At 40.8% G+C, this 27,909-nt stretch overlaps 1 protein-coding gene, 1 long non-coding RNA gene and 1 pseudogene across 2 annotated transcripts; 1 reads left to right on the plus strand and 2 right to left on the minus strand.

Moving 5' to 3' along the window:
- Positions 1-420: 420 nt before the first annotated feature.
- LOC116684819 (uncharacterized) lies at positions 421-24,619 on the minus strand. Its single transcript, XR_004330849.1, has 3 exons — positions 24,608-24,619; positions 15,078-15,087; positions 421-479 (listed from the first exon to the last, which is right to left on the minus strand). It is a non-coding gene; the product is annotated as an uncharacterized LOC116684819 (long non-coding RNA).
- Positions 7,199-8,015, plus strand: LOC116684818 (THAP domain-containing protein 5-like; annotated as a pseudogene).
- On the minus strand, positions 24,618-27,776 carry LOC116684817 (zinc finger MYM-type protein 1-like). The gene is made up of 2 exons (XM_032510248.1): positions 25,187-27,776; positions 24,618-24,856 (listed from the first exon to the last, which is right to left on the minus strand). The coding sequence occupies exon 1, from the start codon at positions 27,539-27,541 to the stop codon at positions 25,199-25,201; it is 2,343 nt and encodes a 780-aa protein (XP_032366139.1). The 5' UTR covers positions 27,542-27,776; the 3' UTR covers positions 24,618-24,856; positions 25,187-25,198.
- Between the last annotated feature and the right edge of the window lie 133 nt (positions 27,777-27,909).

Consider the following 27,909-nt stretch of genomic DNA (forward strand, 5'->3'; position numbering starts at 1 on the left):
AACATAAAAAAATACTTCTAAATGTATAATTTGTTTGTAGTTTACACTCAAATAATCACCCAAAATACCAGCTTCATCAGGACTGTGTGGGTGTGGTTTGATGAGATGTGATTGATTGTAACCAACACACCAACTGTCATCATATTCAAATTAAAGTGTTGCTAAACCTTACTGGTGTATGGAAGTATAAACATTATCTTTTTTTCTGGTACTTAAAACTAGTAAAAAGAGTGCAGAGGGGGAAAAAGAATTACAGTAATCTCTAAGGTGAAATAACCCGACCTCTTCTAAATTTGGATATGTGTGGGTTCATGTCAGAATACATTTTAGAAGATAAGCTTCAAGGACCTTAGCAAAACAGGACTTTTCAATTTAATTTCTAAAATTTTGGGGGATTTGTGATGGACAGATTAATTAAAAGTGCCCTGCCACACTTATTTCATTGCTTCGTGATAATGTCTGAAGTTCTACCATGGACTCTGTAACATCATTTGTGGACAAATGCCTTGACTACCTTGTTTCAAGCCATTCTAGTGTGGTTTAGAAAGCCTGCAGGAACACTCAGCTCGATTTGTGTCATTAATATTCAACGAGCTAAGCTGCTTGACTCTGATTGGCTAACAGCTAGCCAATGAGAGCCTGGCTCAGTATCCTTTACCCAGCGCAACATGTCAGACGGACCAGCTTTTGTAATTGGTCTGATTTTGCCGCTTATTTCTTTTCAGTGGCTAGAGCTGACAGAGGAGGTAGCAGTTCATTTTCACATGCATAACACAAACACATATGGACGTAACAAATTTAATAAATTGCAAGTAAAAATTGTTTTGTGTGGCAGGGCACCATTAAAGAATGGTCTAAATTTGTGCAGCAGATACAAGTCCCTGTAAGTGAACCTCCAAAGGCACTGGATTCTTCAATTCCCAATTTGCAATTCTATAACATTCCATTCCATACTTCCAAACTTTTTCAAACTTTCTTTTCAATCTGTTTTTCACAAAGTTAAAGCTATAGTGTGTAGTTTCTTCCTCGCCCATGTGTGGTATTGAGAAAAAAACTGTCTGCACATCCTTGACGCAAGCCTTCCATGATTATGCAGGATTATCAAGGTGGGCCCCTGTACAACATCTTGTGATGACGGCGCAATGTCCACAAGTAGGCTACCATGAATTAGACAGGACAGGATCCTAGTGACACAGCACATGAGATGAGATGACTGACAAAATCAACAAACGCGCACAACAACAACAACAACAAAAAACGCTGGTGACTGCGCACAACAACACGTTAAAAACACATGAGGGCAGTCCCTCCAGGATTTCACTGCTTTTTTTTTTAGATTTTTACGGCCCAAAAGGACTAATTTCGCGGAAGCTTTTGTAAAAAATTGCGATAAAAGTTGCAATTTGTTACAATGAAGTTGCGGAGGACGTACATTGATGTTTAAGTGTATATCTCAGAGTGCACGTGGGACTGTTGGGATTTTCGCAAGTAATAAGAATGCGATTGGAGTCCCGACTGTCAATCAAATTCTTCCATCTATGTGGGCCCCTGATTGGGCTGGGCCCATAAGCCACTGCGTACCCTGTTCACCGATAGTTAAGCATCTGGTCTTAATTAACTTTGCATCAACTCATTTGGCAGTGGCTTGTCCATTATTATAAAAGAAGGTATGCACTAAAGCTTTAAATAAACAAAGTGCTAATTTCCCATTTTTCATGGGGGTGGAGGTGTGTGTGTGGGTGTGTGTGTGGGGGGGTTGAGCTACAATGGCAAAGGCACGATCTACTTTGGACTTACAGTTGGAGCGAGGAATAGATAGAAGACCAAGACTTGGGGATCTGAGTGAGCATGAATTAGAGTAAGAAAGGAGGATCTCAGAGATGTAGCGGGGGAAAGGTTGTGTACTACTTTGTAGGTAATCAACAGGATCTTGTACTGTATTCTAAATTTTACCGTAAGGCAAGGTATACCACTAGTAACTGTAATAAACCGTAAAGTACGAAAGAATGACATAGGCTATATCCAACGTGTTAGACAATATGTTTATGCAAGCTTTTCCTTTTAGTATAGTTAGGTTAGATCTTGTAGTTTCAAATCGATAATTTTGTCGATACGGCAGCAGGCTCGCTGCGAACGACACTCGACTCTGTTGCTCCTCTAAAAAAGAAGATAATAAAACAAAGATGGTTAGCTCCATGGTATAATACTGAAACTCGCAAATTAAAGCAAATATCGCGGAAACTTGAGAAGATTTGGCGTTCCACCAAATTGGAAAATTCTCGTTTAATCTGGCAAGATAGTCTTAAAACGTATAGGAAGGCCCTCCGTAATGCCAGAGCAGCGTACTACTCGTCGTTAATAGAGGAAAATAGGAACAACCCCAGGTTTCTTTTCAGCACTGTAGCCAGGCTAACGGAAGGTCACACCTCTACTGAGCCAAGTATTCCCATAGCTCTTAGTAGTAACGACTTTATGAGGTTCTTCAATGATAAAATTATAACTATTAGAAGCAAAATTCACCAAGACCTGCCTTTAAGTGGCACTGACTTATCTCTAAACTCAGGAACCTTAGAAACAGCTGTAAAACCAGATACATGTTTAGACTGCTTTGCTTCACTTGATCTTTATCAATTTAATTCAATTGTTTCTTTATCTAAACCATCAACCTGCCTCTTAGACCCCATCCCAACTAGGCTACTTAAAGACGTTTTACCCTTAGTCAATACTTCTTTATTAGATATAACCAATCTATCTTTATTAACAGGCTATGTACCACAACACTTTAAGGTAGCTGTAATTAAACCTCTTCTGAAAAAGCCCAACCTTGATCCAGATGTTTTAGCCAACTATAGACCTATATCCAACCTTCCATTTCTCTCTAAGATTCTTGAGAAAGCAGTCGCCAAACAGCTGTGTGACTTTCTGCATAGCAACAGCTTATTTGAGGATTTTCAGTCAGGATTTAGAGTTAATCATAGTACAGAGACAGCACTTGTGAAAATTACTAATGACCTCCTAATTGCATCAGACGAAGGACTCATCTCTGTACTTGTGTTATTAGATCTTAGCGCTGCATTTGATACCATTGACCATCATATCTTAATACAGAGATTGGAACATTTAATTGGCATTAAAGGGACTGCTCTAAGCTGGTTTAGGTCTTATTTATCAGATCGATCTCAGTTTGTTCATGTTAACGATGAATCCTCTGTGCACGCCAAAGTTAGTCATGGAGTCCCACAAGGATCTGTGCTCGGTCCAATCCTGTTTACTTTATATATGCTTCCTTTATGCAGTATTATCAGGAAGCACTCCATAAATTTTCATTGTTATGCAGATGATACTCAGTTATATCTGTCGATCAAGCCGGATGAAACTAATCAGTTAGCTAAACTTCAAACGTGCCTTCAAGATATTAAAACCTGGATGACCTGTAATTTTCTAATGTTAAACTCAGATAAAACGGAAGTTATTGCTCTGGGACCCAAGCACCTCCGTGACGCATTATCCAAAGATATTGTTACTCTGGATGGCATCACCCTGGCCTCCAGCACCACTGTGAAGAATCTTGGAGTCATCTTTGATCAGGACATGTCCTTTAGTTCCCACATAAAGCAAATTTCAAGGATTGCTTTTTTCACTTACGTAATATTGCAAAAATCAGGAATATCCTGTCTAAAAATGATGCAGAAAAACTAGTCCATGCATTTGTTACTACTAGGTTGGATTACTGCAATTCTTTGTTATCAGGCTGCTCGAAAAAATCCATAAAGACTCTTCAGCTGATCCAGAATGCTGCGGCACGTGTTCTGACAGGAACCAGGAAAAGAGACCACATCTCTCCTGTTTTAGCTTCTCTGCATTGGCTTCCTGTAAAATCCAGAATAGAATTTAAAATCCTTCTCCTGACCTACAAAGCTCTTAACGGTCAGGCACCATCTTATCTTAAAGAGCTCATAGTACCTTACAACCCTACAAGAGCGCTGCGCTCCCAGAATGCAGGATTACTGGTGGTTCCTAGAGTCTCTAAAAGTAGAACGGGAGCCAGAGCGTTCAGCTATCAGGCTCCTCTCCTGTGGAACCAGGTTCCAGTTTGGGTTCGGGAGGCAGACACCGTCTCCATATTTAAGAGTAGGCTTAAGACTTTCCTTTTTGATAAAACTTATAGTTAGGGCTGGCTCAGGAAAGTCCTGAACCATCCCTTAGTTATGCCGCTATAGGCAAAGAGATAACTGTTGTTGTGATTAAGCACTATATAAATAAAATTGAATTCTCTCTCTCTCATAGCCACCTCCGCTAGACAGTGGGATGGTCATGTCTCTCTCTCTCTCTCTCTCTCTCTCTCTCTCTCTCTCTCTCATAGCCACCTCCGCTAGACAGTGGGATGGTCATGTCTCTCTCTCTCTCTCTCTCTCTCTCTCTCTCATAGCCACCTCCGCTAGACAGTGGGATGGTCATCTCTCTCTCTCTCTCTCTCTCTCTCTCTAGCCACCTCCGCTAGACAGTGGGATGGTCATGTCTCTCTCTCTCTCTCTCTCATAGCCACCTCCGCTAGACAGTGGGATGGTCATGTCTCTCTCTCTCTCTCTCTCTCTCTCTCTCTCTCTCTCTCATAGCCACCTCCGCTAGACAGTGGGATGGTCATGTCTCTCTCTCTCTCTCTCTCTCTCTCTCTCTCTCTCTCACTCTCTCATAGCCACCTCCGCTAGACAGTGGGATGGTCATGTCTCTCTCTCTCTCATAGCCACCTCCGCTAGACAGTGGGATGGTCATGTCTCTCTCTCTCTCTCTCTCTCTCATAGCCACCTCCGCTAGACAGTGGGATGGTCATCTCTCTCTCTCTTCTCTCTCTCTCTCTCTCTCTCTCTCTCTCATAGCCACCTCCGCTAGACAGTGGGATGGTCATGTCTCTCTCTCTCTCTCACTCTCGCATGGCCACCTCTGCTAGACAGTGGGATGGTCATGTCTCTCTCTCTCTCTCTCGCTCTCTCCTCGCTCTCTCTCTCTCTCTCATAGCCACCTCCGCTAGACAGTGGGATGGTCATGTCTCTCTCTCTCACTCTCTCATAGCCACCCCTCCGCTAGACAGTGGGATGGTCATGTCTCTCTCCTCTCTCTCTCTCTCTCTCTCTCTCTTTAGACTGCTGGGGGACACACTGAGCTCCTCTCTCATCTATCTTTCTATCTTTCCATTTGTGTGCATCCATGTCCCAGAAAAGCTTGTTACTAACCTAGCTCCGGGAGTCATTCCCCGGAGTCCTTATGTTCTTTTCCCCCCAGCATGTTTCCTCGGATCAGGGAGGCGCCAAAATCAGGGTAGCAGCTGTCCATGGTCCCGCTACATGTCCTGCGATGCCATGTTACATCTGCTATGCTCTGCGGTGCCCAGCTACGTCCTGCTGTGCCTTAACGCCCACAGTGCCCTGCTATGCTACAAGAACTACTACAAACAAACTCTTCATTCTAATCCCAACCGGTCGTCAGACACCGCCTCCCAAGAGCCTGGGTCTGACCGAGGTTTCTGCCTAAAAGGAAGTTTTTCCTCGCCACTGTCGCACTGTTGCTTGCTCTGGAGGAAAAAACTGGAACTGTTGGGTCCTTGTGGATTCTGGAGTGTGGTCTAGACCTGCTCTATCTGTGAAGTGTCTTGAGATAACTCTTGTTGTGATTTGATACTATCAATAAAATTGAATTGAAATTGAATTGAATAGTTTCACACATGGTTATGTTTGAGCAAATGCCATTCTTATTATATATCATAACAATTACCTATTTAAGGCAAGCTATAATTCACCTTAGATCCCACTGTCCTTTAAATCACGTGAAAAAGTTAAAATATTTGTAGAAATTAGTTTCTTTTTATTTTGAAAAAGAAATTATATAAAAATGGAATTAAATTGTGAAATACATTTTTAACTGTGTTGGATGGATTAAATGGATCATTACTGTTCAAATTCCCCTCACTCCTTGTTTACCAAAGAAAGTGATAACTACAATGTAGAATATATTATTCCTTTAAAATGCCATGCAGTATTTGATTCCAGACATCCATGAATGTCCGACATGACATCTGTTTGTCCGTAACATCCAGTTTGAAAATGATCTGTTTTGAAATAATGTCTAATATTACAAATGGTAAGACACTTTTTTTTAAATTCAAGCACAGAATGATACTCCTTCTATCTGTGTGTCTGACTACTTAGAGTATTAAGCCAATATCCTTTTCATGAAAACCAAACATGTACTGTATACAATCCAGTGGGTTGCTACAGTGGCTTCAGCTGTTGCAAGTACATGTGAGAAACAACTGCAAAGCCTCTACAGGGAGTAGAGTTTACATTCTCACAGATGATCCATGTGCACAGGAGGCTGCCTCATGAATCCAGGCTGTTATGAGCCCTGGGTCATGGTAAGGGACTATAATAAAAGATCATGCGTGAGGAGTCATCTTAACATTACTCAGTGGATTTGAGGCTCCGCTGCGATGCTTTTATCACCACGACACACTGATTTAACTTAAAAGGAGGACAGGTGCAGAAAGAATTCACACAGTCTACACTGCATCTGTCTTCATTTTCACCTTAACTTGGGATGGAATCCAGCAGAGGAGGGTTTGTTGCTTTCAGGGGCTGTCTGTTTTCCTGTACATTAGCAGCTCAGAGCTCGCTTTTTGATGATATCCAGGTGATATCTGGTGCCAAACACAGAAGCTGAGCTGACAGTACAGCGACCACCGTCCATGAGCTGGGTATATGTTTTGACATCTGCCATTCCAGGGACAATTAACAGAGCAGGAGTAAAATTTGGCACATGTGGGAGCAGCATTCTGTTATTCCATTTGTATTGCCCTACTATTGACATAAGGTTCTTAGAGTGAAGATGTCTGTCCATTGTGGCTCTACAGCATCCCCCTTATTACATGTCTTATTTACACGGCTACCAGTCTATATCAACATTTAATTATGTTAATCTGTTACATGACTAAAACAACTATTGAACGTACACATGTTCCACCGATACAAGTACCTTTTGCAGAGGCACCGGGGGGTCGTCCTGCACTTAGCGCCACCCAAGACAATTCATACTTTGCATGTGACATCACAACTACTAGCTGGCGGGCAAGAACATCAGCCTCCTAGCAACAAAACCTAAGCTAATCATCTTGCCAGGACGTCGCCAGTCTTACTTTACGAAAGTTAGTGTTTTGAGGTGAAAATGACATGCCAAATAGTTGTTGTGCAATTGGATGTACTAACCGCAGGGGAGAGAAGCCTGGGTTTTGATCCCATCTGATAAGGAGAATCCAGAGAGAAGACAACTATGGCTACAGACTATCAGATGAGCAACTGTTTCAGTAAATGGGACCTGGCTACCTTCACAGTATACACATCTGTGCAGTGATCATTTCATCAAGGGTATGTCATTTTGAGGTTTGTAATATCTAGCTTTGTTTTTCATTGAGAACCAGAGAAGACCCAACAATAGAGCTAGATTATTAATGGAGGAATTGTTACCATCCTGCTCTATTATACTATCTATTATATCATCTTATTTAAGCGCTAAGTCAAATTCAAGACTATTTTCCTCAGAGGTTCCTCGTTGGTAGAAAGAGTTGCCCAGTGCTCTCTGTTCCTGTGATAGTTTTGGGTCTTTTAAGACAGGTCTAAACTTAAGGCATATCTGTTTGTATTTTATAGAATTTTTTTAATTTTATCAGGCTATTGATTAAATTGACATTGTTGTTTATTAGGCTATTGCTATTCTCCTTAATGCAGTCTTACCCACTTTTAACTTTTTTTATACTGTTAAATTTAAGTTTATAGTTGTTATTTGTATGTCACTTTGGACAAAATCGTCTGCTAAATACCATAACCATAACCAGTATGTCAGGTGCCAGATCAGATGACCTACTGTCCCCTGACTGGGTTCCATCGGTCTTCTCTCAAACCCATGCCACCAAAAAGAGGAAATGGGAGAAAGACATGGAAAGGTTTGACTTTGGATAAGGCTGTGTCTGAAATTTATTGCAGTGACATTTACTTTGCATGCTCATCTAGTTTTTCTTTTCTCTTCCATTGTGTGTCACGCTCATATTGAATTCTTCCTTAACAGTTCATTATTAGTTGATCTCCCTGCACAGTAAAGCATAACCAAATGTAATTTCAAGACATATTTTACAAGAGCAGTTCTATATATTGATATTGTATATCATTGTGTCCTTATAAAAAAAAGGTACGAGCAGCACAGCAGAATCCAAATCAAGAGGAGGGAGGCGGAAAACAAACAAGATGCTGTGGATGTCCTCTTGGAACTGTCGTCAGGAGACCCTGTGCCACAACAGTGTTTCAGCAATGAATGCAAAGATGCCATTGCAAAGCTATACATTAGGAGGGTGACGACCTCAGGGAGGAAAACCTCAGGTTGAAATCCAAATTAAGAACATTGGACAAACTGGCTTTAGCAAATGACGATGAAAAAGTGAAAGCACTGACTGGACTCCCCACGTTTGCCAAGCTGAAAGTAGTTTTATGTAGTCTTCTTTTATGTCTTCCGACACACACAACCCTGTCTACTTTCCAACAACTTCTTTTAAATCTTATGAGGATGAAAATGAACCTGCCCCTTGCTCTACTTAGTGTTCTCTTCCAAATCTAGATAGCGACAGCAAGCAGATTTGATAGAACTACCCTTGACATGCTACATGCAAAGCTTGCTCCTTTGTTTTTATTTTGGACACAGAGAGAAGAGCTTTGGTTGTCAATGCTCATGAAATTTAGATAAACTTACCCAAGATGTGTCTGCATAATTGACTGTTGTGAAATTGTTTTAGGAAACCCCGAAAACTTAAAAGCAAGAGAACAAACATACTCAATCTATAAACACCATCACACCATACAATACCCATATCCCCACAAGGAACGGTCATATTCATATCTAAGGGATGGGGAGGCAGAACATCAGACAAATGTGTCACAAAAAATTCTGGGTTTCTGGAATGCTTCAGTGCAGGTGATGTAATACTGGCTGATCGAGGGTTTGACGTGGCAGAGTCTTTTAGCTTGTAAGGCTGAGCTGAAGATCCCAACTTCCACTAAAGGAAGGAAACAATTGAGCCCCGTAGAGCTGGAGTCCACACGCAGACTTGCCTCAGTAAGAATCGATGTAAAGAGAGTTATCAGTGAAACAAGAAACCGATGGACTATACTACAAAGTACTATTGGTATCCAGATGTGTGAAGCTGAACAGCCCGAAGGCTTTACAGTTTTAGGCAAAGTAGTCTATGTGTGTTGGGCCATTAAAAATGAGGCGACCTCAATATTCCTTCTGGTTAAACACTACAGAAAACAATACACCAATTAAAAACAATTAATACAATGTAAATATACAATGATTTATTTACACACACACAACCTACACACACAAAGAAACATGTACATACACATAAAATGTACATAAATGTAACCGTTCCAATATACAATAAGTGGATAGAAGTGGTAAATCTTTATATAATGAATTGCATAGGGCAGTAGTCACATAATGATGCCATTTGAAGCTACAATTAATATCAATGTAGTGATAGTTCACTTTGTCAAATTGTGTTGTTGTTTCTGCTGTATGTTAAGACGTTTAATTTGTCTTATCCTCCTCACTTTTTTTTGACTCAATGGCCATTTATTTTTCACTTTGATTACCTATGTACCTATTGTTTTTATTTATAGACTAAATTGTTAATTGTCTAATGGTACAACTCAAAATGTACCACTTTTTATTTGTTTTCTTTGTCCACATTTACGTTTTGCCAATTCCAGTTTGCAGACACTGCACTTCAAATTCAAAACACTAAGATCAGTAGTCTGCAAACAACTTCTGTGCATGTACAGTCTTCAACAGATTCTTGATGTACACTCTATTTGGTCATCAGTATCCAGAACGGGCATACCAGAGTAACAGCCTTCAGATGATTTAGTGGCATCATGTGATAGTGCTTGAACAGGTGCTGTGCATTTTTTTGCCAATAGCTCAGGAATGACACATATTTGAATAAAAGTGTGAATCTTTCGCACAAAGTTTCAAAGAAGACTGTATCCGGTATAATTCTCTCAATGTGAGTTCTCCTTTGCCATCTATTCCTGGTCCCCAAACAACAAAGTCACAGCAGCTCGCCTCTGCTTAGTGAATTTGTGTCTACACTTGGTAAAAGTACTGGTGGTCCTTTTTTCGTGAAATTCACCCTCTACTTCATGGAAGCAAAATGTGCCATCCTGTTTCATTTTGTCAGCTAAACTGCTGTTCTCAAGACTGCTTGATGCCTTTACTTCTAACACACCCATCCCATGGCAGTCACACATTAACATGCCATCTGTGGAGGCCCCTAACCATGGGTATTTAGGATTGATGCCCAGCCCTGCGCTCCTGACATTGAGGTTTGTGTGTTGCTCCTTCATGATCTTGGAGTGCTCCTCCACGGCCCTTCCCTCATGTTCTATGCCCCATTTGAAACGAACTTTAAAATATTTAAGTATAAAAAATGATAGATTATGACAACCTTCATAATGTGCATATCATGGTAAAGAAAATGCAAATCCCTCAACTTTTTTGTGAAAATTATTTGATTGTTAATTGAAGGCATTGTTTAGTACCTAAGAGAATGTGGTGTGTTTCGAGCTTTGAAGACTACAGAATAGCAACTCTTTTTTTTTTGTACAGCCCAAGTATATAGTATCTCTGCGCTTGGCCTGGAACAGTGCTGCATGTTCAGCAGGAGGTGGAGGTGGAATTTTAGCAGAGGGAAGGTCACCACACCCATCTGCTGCTCTCTTTCTCTAGGCCTTAGAAAAAACTATCTTGCGCCCCTCTGCACACTCTATTCTTCTAATGGCTGCCACTGTATACTAGGTTCATTCCATGTACATGCCTTGCCAGTGGAAGTAGTGTCACGCAGTTTGTTGACAGCTGCCTGGAATGTGTAGAGAATGGGACCTACATATGAAGAAACTTTGCCTTACAGGTGTGGGGGCCACATCGAATCAGTCCCAGAGTCCACAGCAACCCAAGCTTTCAGAGATGGTTCATTCAAGTTGTAGGAATGATGTACCTATAGAAAAAAGGATTTTAGTAAGATAAAGTGTATTAAATAGATCACAAGCACAGTACCACAAAAATAATATTACAATAAAATTAATGAATTAAGGTTGGCCCATGTGACAAGTAGCGCCTTTAACCCTTGTGTGGTGTTCATCTTTTTTTTACACAGCCTAATGTCTGGTGGACCCAGCATGTTATTAGGCTTTTTAATCAACACAAACATAAGAATTTAACAATACCTAACAGATGTTTACTTTAGCTTAATTACCAATGATATATATATTTATGGTTCATATTTGCCATTTAGCCCTGTGAGATCACATTTATGATCATATAATCATTTTCTTTTGTTGTGAGAAAACATGGAAATTCAATTATAAAGAAGGTTAAAAAAAATAGAAACAATATTTTTGATTATTATTGGTACTTATTACTTAGAACTTAATCAGAACAGGTGAAAGTGCTTGAAATGTAACAATTCTGTAACGTTGTGTGGTAATAATAGCATAATAGCAGGTGCAGAAAGATAACATTCCCGCATACAGACAGACTCACATATGTACACATACTGTGCAGACACACAGACACGCTGCAGACAAGAGTTAAGGTTCCTCTCTTCAGTCCACAAACATAGAAAAGACGTAGCAACTTCTATCAAAATATTTATAGAAGCTCTTGCAAAATCAGGCATTTTGGGCTGCAACAATCTCAAAAAAGGAAGCAAAATCCTGGAGTGACGGGTTAAAACGAAACAGATAAGAACAGGCATTGCAACAATGTTTACAAAGGCTCAAAGGCTACATTGTAACGCTGGCTTCACAGATTATGGAGATGCAGACCGCTATTGACTGACTGACACACACACACACACACACACACAAACACACACACACACACACACACACACACATACACACACACCACACACATTGTTAAAATCATATGCTGGACGCTTTCTACATGGGTTTAGTTAATGATTGGGATATCATTTATATAACACTATTTTAGCGCTACGTATTCAGATGAAGACTTCATCATACAAAGATAAGATAAGATAATACTTTATTCATCCCACAGCGGGGAAATTCCTTTGTTACAGTAGCAAAGTGGCGTCAAAATAAAGGTTTTGTAAAGTAAAGTGTGGTTGCCATAGTACAAAAAAAAGAATAAAAAAAAAAAAGAAAAGATCAGCAAACGTTAGCTGGCTAGTAACCCTCACCTTAGTTTTGATTATGAAGATATTCCTGTTTTTCACCTCCCATACGACAGCGTTATTAACCCATCCACTCTTAAGAAAAAGATAGCTATCCATACTTTTTTAGACTTTCATTTTTTGCGCGGTGTAAGGTGACGGATTCTCTATAAGATATATGTAAATATCTCCAAACTCCAAGTCTGGTAAAGACTTTGCCAGTAGTGCTGTGATCACAAGTTCCGAGTGTGTGAATGATGATGAGCATGGCTCTCCAGCGGAAGCCAGTTCTCCCCAATTAGTGAGCTAAACATCGAGCTAACTTATACTGTGTTGGCACACCTTTGGTGAGCTCTGTTCTCAGTCCTACATTTCTACTTGTACATGAAAAACATTTAACAGTGATCATATAATCTCAACAACACCTGGAAACTGCTTGACTTTCTACTGGATCCATAATCTTATATAATCTATAATTTTGTCTACACCAGGATTTTATTGTGTTGGTAATTTGCTACACACAACATCTATTCCATGTCTGCCCATCCTGGGAGAGGGATTCCTCCTCAGGTGCTCCTCCTGAGTTTTTTTTTATCCATTTGATCCCCTTTTGAGGAGTGTTTTTCCTTGTCTGAATATCATTTCCACAATGTCTCCAAAATTAATAGTCCCTTAACTTAGAGGGAAGCAATAGACATTGCAGGCTCACAGCAGTGTTTGTGTGTCTTTCAACTTAAAACAAAAGGGCATGCAACTTTGGAACTGATTCAACAAGGATGTTTATGTTCAGCACATTAGAAAAGCAGCCTCATCTACAAGATTATAATAGAAAGCATGTGCTGTCCACAGGCCTATGGGACAATTCTTTTACAGGACCTTTCACCACTGCATCAAGCTCTCTGTAGTGTTTCATACCTGCTGTTAACCAGTTCACACAGTTGGATGTTCAACAGATCCACTGGAGCAACTGCTGAGAAAAATGACTTACTAAGAGTTATTGGCGGATGAGATGACATCACAAACTGGTTTTCAGAACATCAATCTTCTATTTATTCCTGTAACCACAGTTTTTATTTTAAGGGAAAACTTAAATAGTCCCTGTGGGAAGATTGGGTTGCTGCAGTAATAAACAGTATCAACAAATGTTTTTCTCTCATTCCTTTCCCATTTCCTCTCTCACTCCACCCTACCTCACCAGATCTAACCCACACAATCCCCCACATCCAATCTTCTTTCTATTCACTTCTTTTATTAACTAACTTTCCTCATTTAAAAATACCTTTTTATTTGCTAAAGCTCCCTCTTCAATTCAGCTTGTAACGGTCTATATCCACGATGTTCCACTTCCGGGATTGCTCCGGTGCAGCCGGAAATTTTTCTCGGCCGGATGTTTGTTACCTTCCGCTTTCATTGTGCTGGCATTCTAAACACCGGTGGATTCATGAAGACTATGGTTAACTGTTCCTCGGACACCTGCACGGTCAATCTAGCTAGCTAGACTATCTAATCTGTCTAATCTGAGTTTTCTGTTGCACAACTTTAAAACATGCACATATTCCACCAAAACAAGTTCCCTCCGAGGCTATTTGGCAGCTGCACCGGTGCATCGTCGTGCACTTAGCAACGCCCAAAAAGATTGTGATTGCTTTAAAGAAATGATAATGAACCATAGCACGTTTTGCTAAACTTTGGAAATGTCATTAAATTTCCCCACTCACACAAAGATGCCTGACAACAATAACCGACCCCCAAACTGATTTGATGTAATAAATGCTGGATACCTTTCCAGTGTAGCAACTTGAGCTTTCTTTAAGCTATTTTGAGTTCTATTGAATTGGACATATTTTGCCTAACTGCTGCATTCTGAGCACCAATGATCCAGTGGCAACCCGTGAAACAAATTAGGTTACTGAAATCCAAGTGATTTCTCACTTATCTCATATTTGACACAGGCCCTATTGACCAATTTCTCCCCACTTTCCCCTTCTTCAGAGGGATTCCCTCTGTGAAAAGAGTCCCAGTGTGAGCTGATGAGTGTGGAAATGTCTTCACCACACTACTGCCCTTGTCTAAAGGATTTTCATGCTTGGTCTCTCTCAACATAATTTGTTTTTTTTTCCTGGTCTTAACCACGATATCCTCATGCTTTTCTCAGACTCCGCATGTTGGGGGGGGGGGGGGGGGGTAATGAAACTTCACCAGGTCAAGACTCCCACTCATTCTTCTTGGATCTCTGCAGAACTGATAAGGTGTTCCATTACAACTGTTGTGAGCTTGTGTTGCTTCAGCTGGGAGAGACGTTTCATTGTTACACCCTTTCTGTTTCAGGTTTGGGCTAATGACGCAGAAGCATCGCAGCAGCGTTGGGAAATGTGCTCCAACTTGAAGCAATGTTTGTGATCAGAGAGTGGGCAACATTATTTTGTAAGTGCTACTTTAATGTACATGATGTCCATACATAACACATTATTATCAATCAATCAATCAATCATTATTTATATACCACTTTCATAGTAAAGTAATGTAACACAAACAGCTTCACATTATAGAATCAAAGACAAGGCTGTCACCTCCAACCGCGCACACACGCACACACACACACACACACACACACACTTTAAGTAAAAGGCAATAAGAGCATGAGCATGAAAACGTTATATAATAAATGGCCAGTTCCTGCATAAAACTCAACACTCAAATTTGCAATGAGGATACTATTATTATTTTGCATGAATGCCAAAATGGCACAGGCACTCACTTTTCTCTTTTTTTTCTCTATCTTAGCCATAAATGAATAAACCATTTTTCTTCTTAAAATCTCCAGTATGTTGGTAGCCATTAAATCTAATGACAATGTGAAAATGATTAATTCACAATCATCTATCCACGACTCTGCAGAACTGAATATTTCCGATGTAATTAATCTGGTTGACAAAAACAAGACTCCAATGGACTGATAATGTTGCTCTCTGTTTGCTGGAATTGTGTGTAGGCAATAGTCTGCTAACATGTTGGCCATAGCAAGTTCATCAGACAATGTCAAGGCTGTATGTCTGGCAGCTTGGGTCTTCCCACCTACTAGTGGCAATAAAAAGATTGATGGAAGAAGCCAGCATACTGTATGCTACATATATGTATATGTATACATATATAGTCTGCAAAAATAAACTGTATGCAAAATAAGTCCGAAAGTATAAAGCCTTGCTAGCAGGCCACCCATAATGAAAATATGTCCTGAGGGTCAACAAGGAGCCGAAGTGTCCTTATATTCCAAAATATCTGAAGGATGGATGGACCACCGTCAGCATAGAGATGATGGTGATACCATCATATGCTGCAAATGTGGCAAAAAACTTTAGATCATAAAACACTAATGACACTACTAACAACTATTTCCAGGTAGTAGCCCCAACCCTTTTGACCTGTGACCCTGTGAAGCAATGTCTTATTAGCGAGCCCTCATCATGTGTTTACCAGTTGTGACCAGTTGAACCAAAGAGTAATCTTTGTTTCTCACATATTTTCATTTAAATCGTTTTCAAATGTAAGATTCCGTTTTTTTGTTTGTTTTTATTTTACCTTTATTTTACCAGAATAGTTAGAACAAAGGAAATAATTCCGGCCTCTGCTGTTGCTATAGCTTCACCGTTTATTCCTAGAAAACTAACATTTTTGTCCCTCCAGACCTTCATCAAGAGTATTTTAAACAACAAACACAATTGGGTTTACATAAATTTGGCCAGCTTTATTTTACCAGAAATATTCCGATTGAGATCCAGAATCTCTTTTGACAAAGGAGCGGAAAACCCGGATCAGAGAAAACATTTGCAATGATTAGCACATAAGCTAATATTAGGCAAGGCAAGGCAAGGCAGCTTTATTTGTATAGCACATTTCAGCAACAAGGCAATTCAAAGTGCTTTACACAAAATCATTAAACAGATAAAACACAAGTAAAAACAGTTAAAAATCACAAGCATTAAAAACCGGTAAAACACATGAATAGACAGTTAAAACACAGAGAAACATAAAACACAAGAATAAATTTACAGTGCAGCATAAGAAATTTAAGAAATGATTAGTCATTTAAAAAGGCAGCATCAAATAGAAAGGTCTTCAGCCTTGATTTAAAAGAACGAGAGTAGCAGCGATCTACAGGTTTCTGGGAGTTTATTCCAGATATGGGAGCATAGAAACTGAAAGCTGCTTCACCCTGTTTAGTTCTGACTCTGGGGACAGAAGCAGACCTGTCCCAGATGACCTGAGAGGTCTGGGTGGTTCATAGTGTAGTAGCAGATCAGCAATAATTTTTGGACCTAAACCGTTAAGTGATTTATAAACTAGCAGAGTACTTTGAAATCATTCTTTGAGACACAGGAAGCCAGTGTAAAAGACTTCAGAACTGGAGTGATGTGATCCAGTCTCTTGGTCTTAGTGAGGACTCGAGCAGCAGCGTTCTGAATCAGCTGCAGCTGTCTGATTGATTTTTTAGGGAGACCTGTAAAGACCCCGTTACAGTAGTCAAGTCTACTGAAGATAAAGGCATGGACAAGTTTTTCCAAATCCTGTTGACACATAAGTCCTTTAACCCTTGATATATTCTTAAGGTGATAGTAGGCTGACTTTGTATTGTCTTAATGTGGCTGTTTAAAGTTCAGGTCTGAGTCCATGACTACACCAAGATTTCTGGCTTTGTCTGTTGTTTTTAACATTGTTGTTTGAAGCTGAGCGCAGACTTTTAATCGTTCCTCTCTTGCTCCAAAAACAACCACCTCAGTTTTTCCTTCATTTATTTCAGAAAGTTCTGGCACATCCAGCCGTTAATTTGTTCGATGCACTTAGTCAGTTTTTGTATTGGACTATAGTCCCCTGGCGATAAGGTTATGTAAATTTGTGTGTCGTCCGCATAACTATGGTACTTATTTTGTTTTTCTCCATAATCTGAGCCAGTGGAAGCATGTAGATGTTAAACAGAAGAGGCCCCAGAATGGAGCCTTGCGGAACTCCGCACGTCATATTTGTACGCTCAGATGCATAATTACCTATAGACACAAAGTAATCCCTATTCTTTAGGTAGGATTCAAACCAGTTTAGTACTGAGCCAGAAAGGCCAACGCAGTTTTCCAATCGGTCTAGTAGTATGTCGTGGTCGACCGTGTCAAATGCAGCACTGAGATCAAGTAATACTAAGATTGAAATTTTGCCATTATCTGTGTTAAGGTGGATGTCATTAAAGACTTTGACAAGAGCCGTTTCAGTGCTGTGGTGTGGTCGGAAACCGACTGAAAGGTATCAAAACTGTTGCTTAGTGACAAGAATGGTTGAGTTGTGTTGAAAGAGTACTTTTCAATGATTTTACTTAAAAACGGAATGTTTTGATATTGGCCTATAGTTGCTCATTAGTGACTTGTCTAGGTTGTTCTTTTTTAGAGTGGCTTGATTACTGCAGTTTTCAGGGCCTGTGGAAAGATACCTGAAAGAAGAGATGTGTTCACAATCTGTAGAAGATCAGAAGTCAAACAATTGGAAACATTTTTGAAAAGTCCCGTTGGTAGAACATCAAGGCAACAGGTCGAGGTTTTCAGATGTTGAATAATGTCCTCCAGGTTTGTATGGTTGATCGTGTGAAATTCTGTCATATTGGAACTATTTTTGCTTGAACACTGTGACAACACATATCCTGGACTTGATATGGAGGCACTGACTGTTTGTCTAATCTTTTGAATTTTGTCTTTGAAGAAGGAGGCAAAGTCTTGCAGGCCTTGGTAGATAAAAGTTCAGATGCTACTGGTACTGGAGGGTTTGTTAACCTATCAACAGTAGCAAACAAAGCACGGGAATTATTATTGTTTCTAGAGATAATATCAGAGAAAAGGACCTTCTTGCATTCCTCAGTTCCAAATTATAAATGCGAAGTCTCTCTTATAGGAGTTATAATGGACCAGGAGATTTGTTTTTCGCCACCTTCGTTCAGCTTTCCTACACTCTCTTTTTTCTGTTCTCACCAGTAGGACTTTCTCCATGGAGATCTTTTCTTACCAGATACAACTTTGACCTTAGTGGGAGCAATGGCATCAATAACATTTGTAATTTTACAGTTGAAATTATCTACAAGCTCACTGACTGATAGCCCAGAGGGCTGGTGTGGAGGAGAAAAGCTGTATAAATGTGTCACTGGTGTTTTCAGTGATATACCGTTTTCTGATTATCTTTGTTTGGACACTTTTGGGCACAGAGATAGTGCCGTTAAAGAAAACACAGGAATGATCTGAGAGAGCAACGTCAGTCACCACAACCTTGGAAATGTTCAGACCTTTGGAGACAATCAAGTCCAGAGTGTGCCCCTTATTGTGGGTGGGCTCCGTCACATGCTGAGTCAGTCCATAGTTCTCAAAAACACAACACAGCTCTTTGGTCCCCCTGTCCTGGGGGCTGTCAACATGAATGTTAAAATCACCCCAATGATTACACAATCAAAGTTAATGCAGATAATAGACAGCAGTTCAGTGAAGTCATCAATGAAGGTTGCACAATATTTAGGTGGCCTGTAGATATTTAGAAACATCGCTTGAGGGGAAGATCTTAATTGAAGAGCAACATATTCAAAAGAAACAAAATTTCCATAACATATTTGCGTACACTGGAATGAGTCATTAAACAAAATGGCGACTCCACCTCCTTCTTATTCACTCTATTCTCACTCATAAAACTGAAGTTAGGGGGAGCTGACTCGATGAGAACAGCAGCGCTGTTATTATGGTCTAACCAGGTTTCAGTTAAAAACATAAAATCTAGATTGTGCTTAGTAATAAAATCATTGATTAAAAATGATTTTCCTGCCAAAGACCTGACGTTTAGTAAGGCTAGTGTTAGTGTGTTTTCATTTTTTGGGACAGGCTGTAGCTGACGAGGAATGGATGCTAAATTTGCTAAGTTTGCAGTTAAGTGCTTATTCACCATTCTTTCCTATTACCTATCACAACAGAAATGAGGAAGAATTGAATCCACAGGGCCCGGGCTTGTCTTGAAAAGAGTCATTAGTATCACTAGTCCTGCAGCCAAGGCCCGGCACATATCAGATAGTGCTTGCCAGATTTTGCACACAAGCGTCTTATCAGTCTGGGGGGAAGGAGTTTTCTGACATCCTGGTAGTGGTGCTTGGCGTTTTACTTTTGCCCGGGTTGAGCCATGGGGGTAGGAAGGGGTGCATAATTGATGGGGGAAATAAGGGAAAGGGTGTGTGGAGACATCAGTAGAGACAGCGATGAATCCTCAGAAGGTTCGGGGTTGGGAAGGTTTGAGGGGTGCTGGACGGGTGAAGAGGGGAGTGGAGGTTTCGTGTCTCTGCTCTCTGGTCTCCCATGGTCAATCTTTGCACAGGCGGGGGCTGTGCTGGATCACTGCCGCACTTTGTTGTGTCTTCCTTTTGTTTTGTGACCTTGGCAGAGGGAGCAGATGTGTAGCGCAGAAAGTAAAGCAGATTAGAGGTGAACAGCTTTACTCCTGGCTTGTTAAGGGAAAGTCTATCTGCTTTAAAAAGATGTCTGCGCTCCCAGAAAATGTTTAAATTGTCAATGAACTTCAGAGAGTGGACGGTACATTCAGTTGAAAGCCATTTGTTTAGTCCCAACAGTCGGCTGAATCTCTCATCTCCTCTTCTGACTGACGGTATAGGACCACTGATAAACACATTTGCGCTTAGGGGGGTGACTGTGTCAAGCAGTTCCCTAAAGTCCAGTTTCAGCAATTCAGACTGTTGCTTTACAACATCATTTGACCTATATGCAGAATAATGTTCTTCACAGTTGGGTGTGCTGCCACGATATCTGGGATTTTTTGGGTCAAGTCAGACACCATGTCTTTGGGAAAAACATAGTATTTTGGTGTTTTTACTGTTTTTTAAATCTTTTACAGCAGAGTCACCCACAATCAGGGTTTGAGGCCCAGTTGTTAGCTTTTTACTTTTTGAATTGCTCTCAGTCCTTACCCTGCTGTGTGGTGATGAGACGCAGTCCCGGTCATCAGATGACTGTCCAGCGTCTTGCAGCAGAGGAGCAAATCTGTTATCCAGTTGCACACCAGGTTGTTGGGGGGGCATTTGTTGCTTATTTCCCTTTTGCAGCTGTCCACGGCTGTGTCCTACTAGGTACAGGGGTTGAAGAGGCGCTCTGCCCAGATGATAATGCAGGCCAGCCGGTCATATCACAAACCTCAGGGCGCTGTGCCCGGCCCGTTAGTCGTCCTCCCATTTCCCAGGAAAATGATTTACTCTTAGGCTTCGCACCAGACGAGTTCCAGGGGACCGCCACTTGTTGATTTATTACCAGTTCCACCCTCCTGTTTCTTTGTAGTCTTGTTGGTGCTAATTAGCCGTGTGTTAGCATACTTCTGTCCATTGTTATGGTCCATGGTAAAGTGGTGTCATTTCCACAAGATCCGTTAACTTCCACGTTCACTTCTAGAAGGTGAACCTTGGTTTCCAGAAGTGCAATCTTCTGAAGGAGTTTGTAGTAGTCTTCTACGGAGATTTTTTTAGAAAAAATACTAAACAAAAAGTAAAGTAGTAGCAGAAATATGTTTTTCTACTTTCCTAATTTACTTATATTCTTATGACCCGTTAGATTTATTTTACAACCCCTTTAAGAAGTCCCAACCTCCAATTTAGAACAACAAGTTTTTCCTCGCCACTGTCGCACTGTTGCTTGCTCCGGAGGGAACTACTAGAACTGTTGGGTCCTTGTAAATTCTGGAGTGTGGTCTAGACCTACTCTATCTGTAAAGTGTCTTGAGATAACTCTTGAGGAGTAATTTTACTAATTCAATTCAATTTTATTTATAGTATCAAATCATAACAACTCTTCTCATTACACTATGTACAGTACACAATGTCTGGTTAGATGGAAGTATGTGTCATAAACATGACGCAAGAAAGGTTTTTGCAAGTATACATCCTCAAGTTAGACTTAGAGTTAAAAGTTAGAATTAAATGTTTGGTTTCATAACGGGCATCTTAAATGAACGTTAGTGTGTGTTTTGGCTTTGCTACTTGGTTAGAGAGCTCAAATCACTTGGGAGGAAGCATGTTGATGGAATTTGTGAGAATGTGAGCTTGTTCAAGCCTCTTAGTGTTACCTGCACTCACTAAGGACAGAATTGAAGTTTTTATCAGTGGAGTAAGACATTTCTCCTGGGAGGAGCCTAACTGGATTTCCACACATTCTTACCAGTGTGAACAGTATGAGTGTTTAAAAAAACCCTGATGTGCTCTGACCCCAGAGACATTTCACATAAAAACCATAAAAACTGTGTTTCCATGTGGTGCTTTTCAAAAAGGAAGCCATGCTTTCGCACACAACGTGCTAGCTCTGAGAAGATAACCTTTTGCATAGTGCAGTCCTATATTGTTCCCCACATTTCTTATTGTGAGGTCAGTTCTGTTGGAGGAGCAGGGGTCCTGATCTCTCACAATGAGAGACTAGTAATCGCCACAGCAGAGGAATGTGTGTTTGTTTCTGAAACTGCACTGGAATCCAAAACTAACTACTCATGTCCCACTGAACCACTGCTGTGGTCTTCAAAACCCAAACATGAACATGCATGCACACTGCGGTTTTAGAGTTTGGGACTGTGGGTAAAGTCTGCAACCCAACAACCCAAACCAACTCAATTTGGCAAAAAAATGCGCCACTAAAAAGGTTGTTTTAGGTTATAAATGACTTTGAAATACAGTAAAAATGATTGCCCATAGTATACCTGTTTTCTCACTAAAACAGTGTTTAGTGTTTTTTGCCCCCAACATCTCCTTCCAGGCAGTGGGTATGTTTAGGGTTACGGTTTGGGTTAGATGCCTGGAAGACGACGTTGGAGGCAAACAAACACCACTGAGCTACTATAACACTAACCATACATAACAAACTAGAACGATAAGGTTTGGCAGAAACCAGTTTTATATGGTTACACCCAATACTTAATAATAATTATACACTAAATGAAAATATCAAAATATCAAACATACCATGCAATATGGATCATTTTGTTGGATGGATTGTTGTGCTTCAGGCTCTGTCTTGCATTGCCAGACCATCTTCCACAGTGCTGCGGGGGAAGGGGGAAGTAATTTCTTTAAACCAATCACATTTGTCGTGGGTGGCGCTAAGCCCCACAAAAAATGACAGCGCCTCTGCAAAATTGCCTCAGGAAGGAACTTGTTTTGGTGGAACATGTGTACATTAAAAATTAGTTTCAGTTGTGAAACAGAAAAATCAGATTAGACAAATAGTCCAACTAGCTGTCTGGATTTACCCTGGAGGGTTCTGAGGAGCAGTTAACCCTATTCCACATGAATCCACCGGAGTTTAACCCTTGTATCGTATTCGGGTCACATAGACCCATTTCAAATTTTTGCAAGAAGAAAAATTATACAAGTAAAATTTTTTCTACTTGAAAAACAATGGCCTTACCTTATTTTTTGTGATAAACATGTATTCCTGACTTAACTCAGAAATGATTCTGGATATGACCACTTATGTTTTTTCCATAGTGGATTTCTAATATGAATTTTAAACTTATGACAAAAAACCAACCACACTTTCATTTTTAATTGTCTTCTAGTAGAGACTGATTGCATTCCCAAAACATATGTTATCTCAATTGTTTAAAATTGAGATAAAGACTATATTTGTTAATAGATTATGAAGTAAAATTTTATTTCAGAATTGTTTTTAAAACCCTGAATAAGTCACGGGTCAATTTGACCCGAGGGATACGAGAGGTTCCCAAAAGTGAAGACAATACAAGGGTTAAAACAGCAACATAAAGAGAGGGAAATGTGTGGGACATCCGTCCATGAAGAGGGATATCCGGCGGAATATCCGGCAGCAACAGAGATATCCCGGAAGTGGAACATTGTCGATATAGACTGGGCTTTGTCAAGCCAGCTAAGGCAATGAAATCCTGGCCTTGCTTAAGTAAAACCCCTCAGGACTCTTTGTCTGTATTTATGATTTACACAATACAGGGCAGATAAATAAAGGCTAATGGTGCTTCTGTTGCAATATCCCACCCTGAAAGTGGCCAACAACTTCACAGAAGCTACTGCAAACAGTTGCATGCGGTGCTATTTAGCCAATGGAAAAACACAAACACAACTGGTGTTTACGAGCTGATGCAGCTGCTCCAACCAGCTAAACATGAAGGGATTGGTTATAAATTTCAATGACACGTTAATGTACGAGGTGTCTTATGTCCTTTTCACAATCATAAGAAACACAAATTTAGTTGCTTCAATTTGTAAGTCAGCAGGTCCAAAGCCTTGGCAGTTGTCTGGGCTGAAGGCATTTCCAGTAAAACAGGGTTGTTGACTGAGATCATCCAGCATCTGGCTTTGCTGACTCCTGCCAGATTATTAATGAGGCATTTTGACTTATCAGATACTCCAGTCTGAAGTTATCTAGACAAGCACAGCGTGTGTGTGTGTGTGTGTGTGTGTGTGTGTGTGTGTGTGTGTGTGTGTCTTTTGACAATGTAGATCAATCAAACTTGGATTTCAACACCATGTGAAGAAAAGGTTCACATTACAAAATAAACATAGTTCACTGCAGAAAGAAATTATTTAAAAAAACAATAAAAAAATTATCTGTATTTTAGTTTGGAGTTGAATTATTGATCAGTGTTGTTTTACTTGTATTAGAAATGTTCACATGTCTCTGAGCTACAGTCCAAGTAAAGTCTTGAGTCTCTGATGGTTATAATGAGTGCTGTATTTCCTGCAACCTAATCTACGACCACAAGTTTGGCAAACAAACAAACGCTCAATCATCTTTTGATCACATATAGCAAACAACAGTGGGAGTTAACCTCCCGTAGGTCGTAGCTAAAGTAAGAAGTATGCTAACAACAGAAGGGCAATTTTGGGCTAACCATGACTGCTAATCAAGGTGCGTTTTCAGGTGCCTTATAAAGTTAGATGTGTCTGAGCCGGAATTTTTTATCTTGATAAAACATATTTACCAAAGATTATACATACAAGGCTTCTAACAAAGGGCACAACAGCTGCTGGTACGGTCAACATGTTTCTCTCCTGTATGGCTGCAAGCAGCAGATATGTTTCCTTGTTCTAGGTGGGTTACAGGCTACGTAGGGAGGGGAATAACATTCTATAACATTCAACTCCTCAGGTGTTTCCTAAAAACAAAGATTGTTCACGAGTCCCGCACCTTGAGTCCGAGTCGAGTCTCAGGTCCCTGTGTCTGCGACTTAAGTGCAACTCTAGCAGGGCCGCGGGAACATATTTTGAATTGGGGGTGCTGATAAATTTTCAAAATGTAATACTGGAAAACATGCACACTCCACAAGCGAAAAAACAAGAAAAACGTCCATAATACAAAACAAGGGCTAGGCACGAGTAATGCAGGATATAGGCACACGGCTCATTGGTACAGATTAGGCCTACTACAAGCTCAAAAACGGAGCCACTAAACACAAGTGTATAAAAAAATTATGTTAAAAGCGAAGCAAGCGCAAGCCAGTCGGATCCTCCGCCGCTCTCTGCTGGTTGCCACTGCTCCCACACACGCAGTCCTGACACAAACATTGAAATAGAGAAATGCAGCCTTGAGTTTTTTTAGCGTAGCAATAGCAAATTAAACGCTTAAAGATATTGGGCCATATGTATCAAACGTTATTAACGCGTGTTAAACTGGGCCTAATCATTTTATAACAATACGGTTGGATAGTTAAAAATAAGTGTGACCTCATTCTGGGTGTCCAAGTAGTCTTTACACGCGTGTAAAAAAACACAATTATCCCCAATAATTACAATTAACTTTCAGTTGAATTGTCACTGAACAGTTGATGAATAATGCCAATTTACTGCACGGCGGCAGCATAATAATAAACCAGAATTCTTACCTTGTGCTGCAGTCATAACACTCCAAAGGTGTTTTTGCGCTCCGGGTTGACACTGATGAAAGTTTTCATCATTGCATGAATATCCAACTGGGCAACGATGTCCCCGTGTACGTGGATGAGGGTGAGGTGAGTTAGTCTCTTTTGGGACATGCTGCTCCGCAGCCAGGTTTTAAGGCGTCTAAGGGTTGAGAAAGTTCTCTCTGAAGAAGCAACAGAGATCGGTAGGCACATGCAAAGTTTTATAAGATCCTCTACTTCTCCAAATAGAGCTCTGGTTTGAGGGTGCAGGTTAGACAGATGTGAGGCAACTTCTTGTACTGTCTCGCATGGGGAGTCGGCCTCTTTACACACATCTCCCAACATTTGGAGCTGAAGGTGCAGTCGCCCTGTGTCAAGCTGTTTAGGAAGCTGAAGAGATTGTGCGTCAAGTTCCGATGATATGCGGCTGTTTGCTGCATCAATTACGGTCTTCTCCCTGAATGCAGCTGTTTTCATCCCGTTCTGGTCGAATCTCCTGGTGAGTTCAGACTGGACCAAATCCAGAGCTTCATAAAAGTCAGCTTTCCATTTGAGTTCACCTGTTGCCTGTGACAACGCTTCAGGGCCGACAGCTTGGCGATAGCGAGCAGGTGTTCTGCTTACTCTGGGCTCAGCATCTGGCATCTTCAGACCATTCTGGGTAGCACACACTTTCACCTTTTCTACCATTTCAGCCACCACCTTGTCATCTCTCAGTGACCCTACTCTGACCTTGAGTAGGTTTACACAAGCAATGGCACCAAGAGCACTTGATTTTGCACTCTGAAGGCTCTTTGCCACAGTTTCACAGGGCCCAAAAAGGGCTTCGCAGCAGAGGAGGCTGAAAAGAGTTTTTCCATTGAGTGCCTGTTTGTGCAGTCCTGATATTTTTGCCCTTGCATCCCCTCTTACGCCTCTATCGTCTTTCAAGCTTTCCAGTGTCGCCAAAACAACAGTGTACGTTGCGCAGCAGCGTTGAATTGCTTTGGTGCGCACACACCATCTCGTTGGGCATAGTCCTAAAATGTTGACAATGATGTCATCACAGCCGAAAAGTGTTTCAAAAAGCTGTTTGCGTTTTGAAGATTCTTTGATAACACCTGCAACACCCTGTACGAAGTTTAACCCGTCAGCTACTAGGCTCACCTCACGTGCAACTTCTTGCAGCACAAGGTCCAGGGAGTGGTTGCTGCAATGAACATACAAGGACTCGGGGCATATTTCCTTCAGTCGGGCCTGAACACCGGAAAAGCGGCCCGACATGTTATTTGCACCATCAAAACAATATCCTTGAAGGCGATCCAAAGAGATGTTCAATCTCACAAAGATGTCTTTCAAACACTTAAACAGCGTTTCTGCAGTTGTGTCAGGGCTCGAGTAAAATCCCAAGAATTTACAGTGAGACTGAAGATTACTGTCAACAAATTGAAGGCTGCATGAGAATTGTTCCGTAGCATTGATATCCGTGGTGCTGTCAGCTGTCAGTCCATAGAACGGGCAGTCTGATGCGCGAGTTACTATGTCCTTTTGAACAGCCTGAGCAAACTGTTCGATTATCTCATTCTGTATTGTGTCAGACATCCAATTATCCCTCTTCTTTATCCACTCTTCTTCTTTGGGTAAATTAAAAGTCCGTTCCAGCATCAGGTCATAGAGCACACCCTCACGAGTCGTGTCACCCCTAAACGGGATTCCTTTTCGTCCCAGGAATGCTATGGAGCGAAATAATATCTCCAGGACATTCCTTGCTGTTTGCTGGTCTTTGGCGGCAATATCGGAGAGCAGAGCACTTATTGGCGTTTTTTCTAACCCCGCAAGAGTGCGAATAGCATCTTTATGAATGGCCGATTTCTCGTGCAGACAAAATTTAGCAGATGCCTTGCGCCAGTTAAAAAATCCTTTCTCGACGAAAAGCCTATCTTTATTCACATGCTGACGGGAAGCCACCAGATTTTTCTCAACAGCCTGGATACAAGCAAAACAGAAAGTGCAATCATTCTCAATGTCATAGTGTATCCACCTCCATTTTTCAAACCACTGCGGCTGAAAAGAACGGGAAAAATCCTCATCTCCAAAACGTCTGGAAGGAAAACTGTGACCCCGAGGCTGGCAGCACTGAGTTGCCTTTGTTGATGTTCCCTCCACGGCTGCCTTGGTGCGGCTAGCTTGGCTAGCTCCCTCGTCGCCTGTTGCTAGCAGGATCGCCCTGGGAGTAACCAGTGCAGCGGTGCTGCTGCTACTTTCTGTTTCAGTTGTAACAGAGTTTTCTGCCTCCAATTTTTTAGGCTTTTTAGCCTGTGGTTGTATAAAAAAATCCAAAATGCGCTTTTGTGCCATGGCTAGGCTAGCTACTGTTGACGAGAAATCAATCGGTATCTTCACTCATGAAAGAGCATCAGATGTGCGCAGCGCGCCTCACTCTTGGCAAGATCGGCAGATTCATTTTAATCAAATTATGTGTTTATCTCATACTTACCAAATTTTAAAATGCATTACATTTAATTTTGATTGAAAGGGATTAGGTTTATATTAATAATCAATTTATTAAAAATAAATGTGTTTAGTTTTTTAAATTATGGTTGTAGTACTTTGTTCCTTCCCTAGGGGGTGCTGCAGCACCCTCCGCACCCCTAGTTCCCGCGGCCATGAACTCTAGTCTCAAACTTGAGTCCCCTTCCCTGTGCTGTTTCAATGATTGATAAATA

The sequence above is a fragment of the Etheostoma spectabile genome, unplaced genomic scaffold, assembly GCF_008692095.1.
Source record: "Etheostoma spectabile isolate EspeVRDwgs_2016 unplaced genomic scaffold, UIUC_Espe_1.0 scaffold00569331, whole genome shotgun sequence".
Classification (NCBI taxonomy): domain Eukaryota; kingdom Metazoa; phylum Chordata; class Actinopteri; order Perciformes; family Percidae; genus Etheostoma; species Etheostoma spectabile.